The following is a 10374-nucleotide window of genomic DNA, read 5'->3' as shown; positions in this document are numbered from 1 at the left end:
AGCCTGGTCTACACAGTGAGTTCAAAGCCAGCCTGCTACAAAATGAGACCTTGTCTCAAAAAGCCAAATTAAAAAAACAAAAAGATTGATTCAAGAACATGAAATGGATACTGAAATGTTCTACAGAAGACATGGGAGCAATGAAACTCTGTGATACAAAATGTTTGGCTTTCAAGTAGCAGATGTGACTGTAAATAGCAAGATAATGCCAGAGAATTCATTCCAAATACCTAGGTACAAGAGTGAGAGACAAGACCTTGAAATGTACTAGAAATAATAAACTGTTATGGGAAATTTTAGTAGTGAAAGAGCCAGAGAGTAAAGCAGTAAGGATGGATAAAATGTGCCCATAGTCTGGAGTCAGACAGTCCTAGGGTCAACATCATCACAACACTAGAGTTTCTGCCACTATTGAAATGTTTGCACCTCTAGGATTCACATATAAAATGGAGAGAGTTCATAGACTTGGATGAGAATCAACAGAGCTAAGATGAGTAATATGTTCAGCACAGAACCCGGTGCCTGCTGGCCCTGGTTTATGGCAGCACTTCACACGTGCAGATTTGGAGAATCCCACGAACCACCCCATGTGCTCACCAAGAACACCAACTGAGGAGATGGGTCGTGCAGTAGCTGTTTTCCAGGATGCCCCAGATGGGGTTGACCACTTATTTACACTTCTCTCAGCAAAGAAAGCATACTGCAGGGCTCTGGCCTGCCCAGATTCCCGAAGGTACTGAAACAGCTCCTCCTCTTTCCTGATTCCCTCTTCATAGGGGTACTTCATGGAGGCCTGGACTGAACGGACACAGGTCTCCGGAGCAAGGTACCCAGGGTACTGCTTCCGCATCTTCGCAAAGGCTTCAGTGAAAGTGTTTTCCATGTTGGGCAAGCTGGGAACTGGCCTGTTGAGGATTCTGCGAGGTTCTAGAGGTTGATCTGAAAGGAGTAAGAAAGATCGGAGCTTTAATAATGTAACTTACACAGAGGGAACAGGATTCTATCTATATAGTAGCAATAGCAACTGATTCAGATGCCCATTCTCTACCACAAACTCAGTTATAAATCTTTAGTTGTGAGGCCTGAGCAAGACTGTTTTTGAAAACTTCAACAGTTGATTTTGAGCTATGGACCCTGGGAGGTTCAATAGAAGAGACTTCTGTCAGTCACTGTATCAAGGACAGCTGATGTTCCTGGACAATTTTAGGCCTGAGATTGAAAAGGGAAAGTGGGTGGGGGGAGACAGAAATGAGAATAAAATGGAAAAGTAAAGCTCGCTTAGTTGCATATACTAATTATATCTTACCAACATAATTCTGCTATTCAGAAGTGAAACCTTGCCGACTGCATATGAGCCTTCCAGGACCACACTTGTTCAGACTAGTCCTAGCACTAAAGTCAGCATATCTAGAGCAGTTTGATCACAGCACAATCACACCTGGTCCCCCACCCCTCATTCCATTTCATATCCTTCTCTTGCTGTGGATATAATAAAAGGATGCTATTATCTTCCATCTCTGGTTTATTACCACAAAACATATGGATAATTTTCTCTTTGGGACAAAGGAACAGTTGTTTTGAAAATGTTTCTTCTGTACTTGATCATGTGGAAGTTACTGTCATCATGAATTGTTACATGTCAAGTCAACTTGAGTAAGGACCACCTAGAAGATTAGTAAAGCCCTGGGTATGTTTGTGGATGACTGACATGTAGACTGCAAATTAAGAGGGGAAGGCCCACAAAGATCCGTCTCCTCCCTAACCCCGAAAACAGTACACTGCGTCCATCCTAGAGCCCATGCAAGGACTGAGACAACAACTGCAAGTTCCCAGGTCTCAGGCATGTCACAAAGCTCAACACAGATATGCACTTAGGCCTCTTACATGAGACAGGTCACTTTGCTGTTTTGAAATATGTTCTTATAAATGTTTGCAGACAAAAATAAACTACAAAGAGCAAAAGATAAAATGAAAATTAAAAACTGAGGTGACAACTAAGATCTTTTTTAAAATCCACAAAATCCAAATGAAAAAACAGACCAAGGACAGAATTAGAATCTAATTCTTTGGGCAGAATTAGAACTGTTAAAAATGGCTAACACAGCCCAGCACGGCCACAGCAACAGGGCAGAGATTCATCACAGAGACAGAAGCAGAGCATCAGCTTCCTGACCTGAGGCCCCCAGGGGGATGTTCCCTGTGGCCATCCCTTCTGGGAAACCTGGGCGGAGAACATGGGTGCTCTTGGTTTTTGAACAGCAGCACCCAGTGCCAGCTCATCCCAGAAACCTGCACACAAGAACCGGGAGTTCTTGCCTAGTTCCGAGATAGGCAAGCTGATAGCCACAGACAAGTGCAAATGATGCATTTCACAGGACCCTCCCCTACCGGTTGTGCCAAAGCACTTTTATTTGGTCAAGTAATTCTGTGTTTCTCTGCTAAATCAACTCTTTTGCTTTGGCCTAGGAGGCTTCATATAACAAGAAAATAAAGATATATAAAGCTTCCCAGTCAACTCTCCAGGATAGTGTTAAATTTGTGGACAAATCTGAAGCGATGCCCCAAATCACATGTGTATGTCGGTGGCCTATCACACTATCTTCTCACTGATAATGTTTTCAGAAGTGTTGAATGCAACACTGACCATTAAGGATTCCCTTCCCTACCTTCTTTCCTATATAGGATACAGAAAGTAAATGTCTTAACCACCCCTCTCCTTTTAACTCAACATATGAGTGGTATGCAGGGGATGAGAATAAATTAATGGAATATTTTTACAAATGGAAAAAGAGAATTAAAATTTTTACTTTTTTGTTTTTTGGTACCAGGAATCAAACTCAGGGCCGCATGCTTGCCAGGCAGGTGCTGTGCCCCTGAGCTATATCCCTGGCCCATAAAAATTTTACATATACTTTTAAAACTGAAATATCATTCACATACCAGAGAGTTCATGTGGCTTTTCAACTAAGTATTTCATAACTGACTTACTGATATCTTTAAGATTGGAGGTAGTGTTTGCATGCCACATGGAAACAGTCAAAACCCTGAAATACTAACTCCATTCTCATCCTCATTCTTTTTACATCAGTTATTCTCTTTCTACATCAGAGTGTGACATCCAGAACATAACATCAACATCACCAGGCACTTGATAGAGATGCAAAGTCTTGGTCCCCATCCTACATGTACTGAAGCAGAAAGTAATGAGTGGGACCCCTGTAGTCTATGTTTTAAGCTGCCAAAGAGATTCAGATGCAGTGAAGATAGCAACTGTTCCAGATTGAGACAATTGTTCTATCTTCACAGAATTTTAGATTTGCATATATGTTTAATTTACTAATAATAAATCTCATAAGTTTAGTATTAATTAGAATATTACTATTTTGTATAACCTGCCCATCAAGTCAATACATTGATTTTGTTTGGAAGATGACAACATACCAATAGCTATATTTAAACACAAACAAAGAAAAAAAATATATCAGGGAAGCGTAGAAGAGGTGGGGAGGGTGGTTCATGCCTTTAATTCTAGCACTCTGGGATGCTGAGGCAGGAAGATCACAAAGTTGATCCCAGCCTGGGCAACAGGGAGTCATAGTCTCAAAATAAAAAGGGCTAGGGATGTAGTTTAGTACAGAAGTCCGCAGTATCCTAGATAGACTGATAGGGCACACGATCTCAAATGAAAAAGGAAAAATAAGCATAGCTAACAAATGCATTTGGTGAGATAATAGATGGGAAGTAAAGATCAAATTCTCTGAGCCAGTCCTTTGTTGATCTGCCCTATTTCTCTTCCTTACATCTGTAGCAGTTGTCTATGACAAAGCAGCACCAAGAAATCACAGAACTTCAATTAGTGGTACTCATTAAAAAAGACAGTACAGGTCTTACAGTTTTCCATGGGATTCCAACAACTAAATCCTAAAACAGACACAGTGGAGTTGCTCAGGTTGTACAAGGACCAAACACTGTAGCCTATGTGTTCTCAGAATATGGTTAGAAACTAACTAATTTTGTAAAAGCTTTTCCTTTTATGGATAAATATGATAAAGTTCCAAAAGAATATTGGTTGTGGTTGAGGTGGCTTCTAAAATGGAAGTTTTAATGTCTGAATGGAATTGGTTTATTGAGATTTAACATCTTTGGGGTAACTAATTCCCTAAAATTAGATATTTGAGTTGTTTTTAATATTTTACAATGATAAAGCTTCAGTGATCATTACTATACTCAGGTCTTTGTACTTCAGTCGTTATTTCTGTACAGTAAATTACCAAGAATAGAAACATTATGTCAAAAATTATAAAAACTTTTAAACCTCAATACGTGATTTCCTAATTGTCCTCTAGACAAGATGGATTAAAAGCAGTGTACTGAAAGTCACTTAAATTTAAATTCAACTTTACCACATTATTTTCCTTTGCCAAAATGAGTGACTTTTGGGGCTGGGGATTTAGCTCAGCGGTTCCGGCACCTGCCATGCTTGCACAAGGTTCTAAGTTCGATCTCCGGTACCAAAAAACAAACAACAACAACAACAAAAAAACTAGTGACTTTTAAATCACTAATGTTTTTTCATCGATCAAGTTTAAAAGTATTTCAGAGTTAAGTATATACTTCTTTTACATCCCAGCAATACCATTCTCAGGTATTTATTTAAGAGAAAGGATTATATATGACTATAAAACCAGTGAAGGTCCAAAGTAGAAATACATAGTGTCCATCAACTGATAAATAAAGAAATTGGGGTTTACCCCTACTATGGGATACATTTCTGTACTAAAAAGTAACCTAACTTTGAAACATACAACAACATGGGTGAATTTCAAAAACATTATGCTAAATGAAAGAAACCAGACAGAAAAGACAGCATACCAGTATTATACGTATGATTCCATCCATATGAAATGTTAGAAAAACATGAAACTATAATGACAGAATGCAGGTCAATGGTTGCCTATGGCCAAAGGTAAGGTAAAGGGATCCTACTACAAAGAGGCATGAGAACACTTTGATGGGTGATTATTTGTGGCAGTGGTTACGCTACTAAAAACCATTACCAATATTCACCACTTTTCAGTGAAAATGGATGATTTTATTGTGTGTAATTACAACTCAAAGCTGAAAGGACTGCTTGATTTTAGAATCACAAACCCAATTACAATCTATAAAATAAACAAATGAATACATAATGCTGAAAAAAAAAGAAAACCAAAAGTAATTCTGAAATGTTGGAGAAAACTAACACATCATAAGCTAGTAAAAAGATCAAAACAAAAGCAAACAACGTTTATTAAATTTGGGAGAAAGCTCTCGTTCTTACATTTTTGCTTATTTCCTTTCAATTTTGTGTGTATTCCTAATAATCCATAGAGTATATCTAAATTTATTAATGCTGCTGGGGACTGAACCCGGGGCCTCTAGCATGCTACACACTCTACAACTGAGCTCTACCTCTGATCTACATCTCCAGCCTTATAAATATATATTTTAGACATTTTACATCACAAGAAATTTTGCATATCTCTACATACTTTTTATGATTTAATTTAAAATTGTTACATGTAATAATCCAAAGCCAGAACTATGAGGTGAATGTGCAAGTTTTAAAGTCAATGATGCCTTGATATTTGAATGCCACCAAGTGGACAAACTATGTAATGTTCCTGAGATTGAATATTTTATGTTTTATACATTTAAAAATGTTAATTTAATGTTTAAAATTAATTTAAAAACCAAAATAAATAAAAAATGAAACCTACACCATTTTATAAATGTACTACACTATGATCCCTATCCATTTTTTGAAGTAAATTAACTCAAATCAGAATCTGAGGACATCAGTTAAGGAAAAGAATGAGCTATCAAATTTGAGGTGTTTAAAAACTAAAATCACAGGTGCGGATGGTACACCTGGGTCTGTCTTGGGCCCCAATCCAAAGAATGCCTGAAGGACTTCAGAGGCGAACAGACTTTGCTCTGAATCACCCAAGTGACTTCTAACAAAGCAAGCAGCCCTGTCAGGAAGCACAATGATGCAGGCCTGGTGAAGGAAGAGAAAGTCATCAAGGAATCCACTAACACATGGGCAAGGACTTGCGGACTCCTTAGGAGTCACCAGTATTTTCTCCATATAGTTTCTCGCCTCTCCAGTGCAAGCATCACTATTATACTGAAACGGTAACTGACTGGACCACAGAAAAAAGACAGATGACTTGAAGAAAGGATCAGGCCTTTTTTAAGGGACTGCCTTGGAATGGATCCTGAGCCTTTGCTGCCACCAAGAAGGGGACACGCATACACTGTGTGCTGCCTGTACCCCAACACTGCTTGCAATTATTTTCTCTGGCAGTCTTTTCCTGTTCCTTCTTGTTCATTTTAAACTGACAACATCCACAGACTGAAAAGAAACAGTTTAAATTCAAACAAACAAACTCGAGTCATGCCACTACAGGAACACTTCAAGTTGAAAACATCCTAGGTCTGTGAAGTGAGAAGCCCTGGACAGTGATTTTGTAGCTGAGACAGAAGCTGCAGGGCATGGAGCAACAGAGCCTGCCTTCTACAGGCTGAAATGTGTGTGTCCTCTTCTGTTTCAAGGCTAATTCTATTTCTTAACTGGAAAATCACTCATGATAAAAAAAATTGCAAAGGCACAGAAGGGTAAACTGTGGAAAGATTCCTTCCAACTGTTTCCACTGGCTGACTGGCACCATACCAGAGCAGACAATAGTATTTCTAGTGAACCCTTACAGAAATATTTTGTGCATATACAAACAGTTACAAGTACCCATTCACCCCTGTGTACATTCTATTTCATTTTCCCTTTTTTTACCTCAACAGCAAACCAGCAAACATACAACACTTTTAAAAAATTTAGTAATATTAAAAAAAATTTAGTAATACAGAGGGGATATATATATAATATATATATACAATACATATATGGTTTATACCATAGCAATACATTTATTTTTAAGTTGTAACATAATCTATCACATAGATATGCCATAACATATTTAATGAGTTCCTTACTAAAATGGACATCTAGCTTGTTCTCAATCATGAGCTATTCATTTATTATATTCTCACCTAAAATTTTCTGGGTGAATTTGATTGCCTCTTCAAGTGAGTCTGACTTCATAACCTCATCCAAAATACCCAACTTGAGTGCTTCACCTGCCAAAATATATCTTCCTAAAACAAAATAAAACAAATTATAGAACAACATGATATAAAAATGACATTTCTTTCTCTAATAGAGCTGTCTTTCCAGGATATAAACATTTTATATTAAGTGAAGTAAATAAGAACTCCCCTGACTACTTGAGTAGAAACATAACCGCAGACATAGCCGGAAAACTTTAAATTCAAATTCTAGCTCTAATTTTTACAGTTTGCTTGACCATAGGAAACTGAATCAGGACTATAATTTTCTTCATTAATAAATAATAATTATGCTTACCTTAGTAATTCAGAATATTAAGTGAAAATAATATTGTCTCCTTTTATTTTGTAAATCCTTATAGAAGCACTTTAATGTCTTATAAATTTCTATGGAATATAAATGATAGTTGATTTCACATAATAATAGAAATGTTGGCAGCAGAGGAGCAGCAGTCTGGCCTACCTTGTATCTGCCACACACTACAGGCTGCAGTTGATTAGCAAAAAACACAGTCCCCAAATATGAACACAGTTGAGTGGGTGGAGAAAAAAGTATCAATTAAGTTGATGGTATATAAAGTATAATGGAAATTACATATGACAAATAAGGTGGTTTTCTGCCTTTTTTTTTTTTTTTTTTTTGGTTATCTAGCATCCCATTCTTTCCTGGTAAAATCTCTGTTGTGTGAGCTTTGGAGCCCTGCTTCCTCCTGGGGAAGTTAAAAAGGAAGCAGAGATGATTAGACTATGGGTTCTTCAGCCCTGTGGCTCAGGACCATGTTTGATGAACTCAGTGCTCTAGTGACAATTCTTAGTGTGGAGTCATTGATACTAAGCCTCTGCAACAGTTTAAATCTCATTCCACAGGTGGCAACATCTGGTGTCTGGTGGTGGTGGCACTGGACGGATGTAATGATACCTTACTGAAACTTGATAGGCATTTGTATCACTCCTAAATTGTCTCAGCAGTCCTTTACTACTTGTTAACATGAAATTTGATCTGCAAATTCTGATATAACGGTTGGGGTCATTAAGGAAGGAAATATTGACACAATGTTTTGCTTTCTTGCCAGCAAAAGCCTGCCTTCTGAAAAGTGATCATCGAATCAGTCTTGCTGACAATAATTTCAGTGTCCTCCTGGCTCTTATACAGTGTTTTGGATGCCATCTTTGGGACAAAACCTCTATTCCTGGTTCTCAGGAATCCTGCTGGCATTCAGAAGTCGGGATTTTTCACACTAACAGAGCTACATTTTGCCTATTTGTGATACCTATCTAAAATAAGCCTCACACTTGCAGAGTAAGTTTGCATTGCAAAGGTCTTTCACTTCCTGAGTTAGGTTAATTTCTAAGTATTTAATTTTTCTTGATGCTATTATGAATGCTATTTTTTCCTAATTTCTCAGTGGGTTCATTATTAGTGTACAGGTTTGCTATTGATTTCTGTGTTGATTTTTTTTTTTTTTTTTGTACTGGGGATCGAACTCGGGTCCTTGCACTTGCACAGCAGGCGGCGAAACCACTGAGCTAAATCCCCGGCCCTGTGTGTTGATTTTGTATCCCACTACATTACTGAATTTTGCTATTAATTCTAAGAATCTTTTGGTGGATTTTTTTGGGGTCTTCTACCTAGAGGATCATGTTATCTGCAAATCATGATAATTTGGCTTCTTTTTTCATATACATACTGCATTTATTTCTTTTTCTTGCCTGATTGCATTCACTAACATTTCAAGTACTGTGTTGAACAGGACCAGTCATAGTGGACATCCTTGCCTGTTCCTGATTTTAGAGGGAAAGATTTCATTTTTTATTTTTTATTTAATTTTATAGGTTTTTTCTTTTTTTGTTGTTGTTGGTATCAGGGATTGAACTTGAGACCTTGTGCTTGCAAGGCAGGTGGCAGAACCACTGAGCTAAATCCCCGGCCCAAAGATTTCATTTTTACCATTTACTATGATGTAGGTTTTTCATAAAGGGCTTTATCAGATTGAGATAAAGTCTTTCTACAGTTATTTTCTTCAGTGCTTTTATCATGAAAGGATGTTGAATTATGTCAGAGGCTTTTTCTGCATCTACTGAGATGATCATATGTGATGGATTACTTTTATTGATTTGCATGTATTGAACCATCCTTGCATCTCTGGGATCACTAGGATGAAGCCTACTTGGTCATGATGTATGACCTTTTTGATGATTCATTGCATTCTGTTTGCCAATATCTTGTTAAGGGTTTTTGCATCTATTTCATTAAAGAGATTGCTCTATAGTTTTCTTTTATGGTTGGGTTCTTGTTTGGTTTTGGAATCAGGGTAATGCTAGTTCCTAGGAATAACTATGGGAGTACTCCTTCCCTTTTAATTTCATCAAAGAGCTTGAGCAGTAATGGTATTAGGGCTTCCCTAAAGTTTTTTGTAAAATTCAGCAGTGAATCCACCTGGACCTTAGCTTTGCTTAGTTGGTAGATTTTTTAAATTACTGCTTCAATATGATTGCCTGTTATTGGATTATACAGAATTTTTAAATCTGCTTGGCTCAGTTCTGGTAATTTCTATGTATCTAGGAATCTATCCATTTCTTCTAAATTCTCCAATTTATTGGCATACAGGTTTGTGAAATAGTTGTTAATATTTTTGATTTTGGCATTGTCTGTTGTGATTTCACCATTTTCATTTCTAAAACTGCATTGATTTGGTCTTTTCTCTCTTTTTCTTATTAGATTAGCTAATGGTCTATTTTGTTTATTTTTTCAAACAACCAACTCTTCTATTCATTTATTTAGTTTTAGTTTTTATAACCCTTCCTTCTACTTCAGTAGGATTTATAATTCTCACTTAAAAGAACAAAGCCATTTTAATGCATACAGATTAATATTATTTTCTAATTTCCCTCATTCATAAGTGTTTTAATTATAGCTTCAGTTTCAGAACATATAGGTTACTATTAGCAACACTGAAACATTTTGGTCTTAGGACCCTTCTGCATTCTTAGAAATTATGAAGGATTCCAAAAAGCTATTGTTTATATATATATATATATATATATATATATAAATTTATTGTATTAGAAATTAAAACTGAGAACTTTAAAAAGTATATTTGAAATCATTTTAAAATAATTTCATTATATGTCAACATGATTTTTGTGCAAAGTAACTATACAAAGTTTATTAATTTGCTCTTTTTATTGCATGTTCTTAAGGATACCATC

General features: G+C 36.8%; 1 protein-coding gene across 1 annotated transcript in view; it reads right to left on the bottom strand.

The window, feature by feature from the left end:
* Positions 1 to 10374, bottom strand: part of Ehhadh (enoyl-CoA hydratase and 3-hydroxyacyl CoA dehydrogenase) — a 205938-nt gene that overhangs the window by 177750 nt on the left and 17814 nt on the right. The window contains exons 5-6 of the mRNA XM_013072248.3: positions 7090 to 7194; positions 598 to 939 (exon numbers count right to left, since the gene is read on the bottom strand). Coding sequence (XP_012927702.2) covers positions 598 to 939; positions 7090 to 7194 — 447 coding nt within the window. The remainder of the gene's footprint in view (positions 1 to 597; positions 940 to 7089; positions 7195 to 10374) is intronic.

The sequence above is a fragment of the Heterocephalus glaber genome, unplaced genomic scaffold (assembly GCF_053883595.1).
Source record: "Heterocephalus glaber isolate CG9 unplaced genomic scaffold, H.glaber_assembly_v1.0 deba00001504, whole genome shotgun sequence".
NCBI lineage: Eukaryota > Metazoa > Chordata > Mammalia > Rodentia > Bathyergidae > Heterocephalus > Heterocephalus glaber.
The sequence above is the reverse complement of the archived record's forward strand: the minus strand, read 5'-3'. Positions and strand labels throughout refer to the sequence as shown.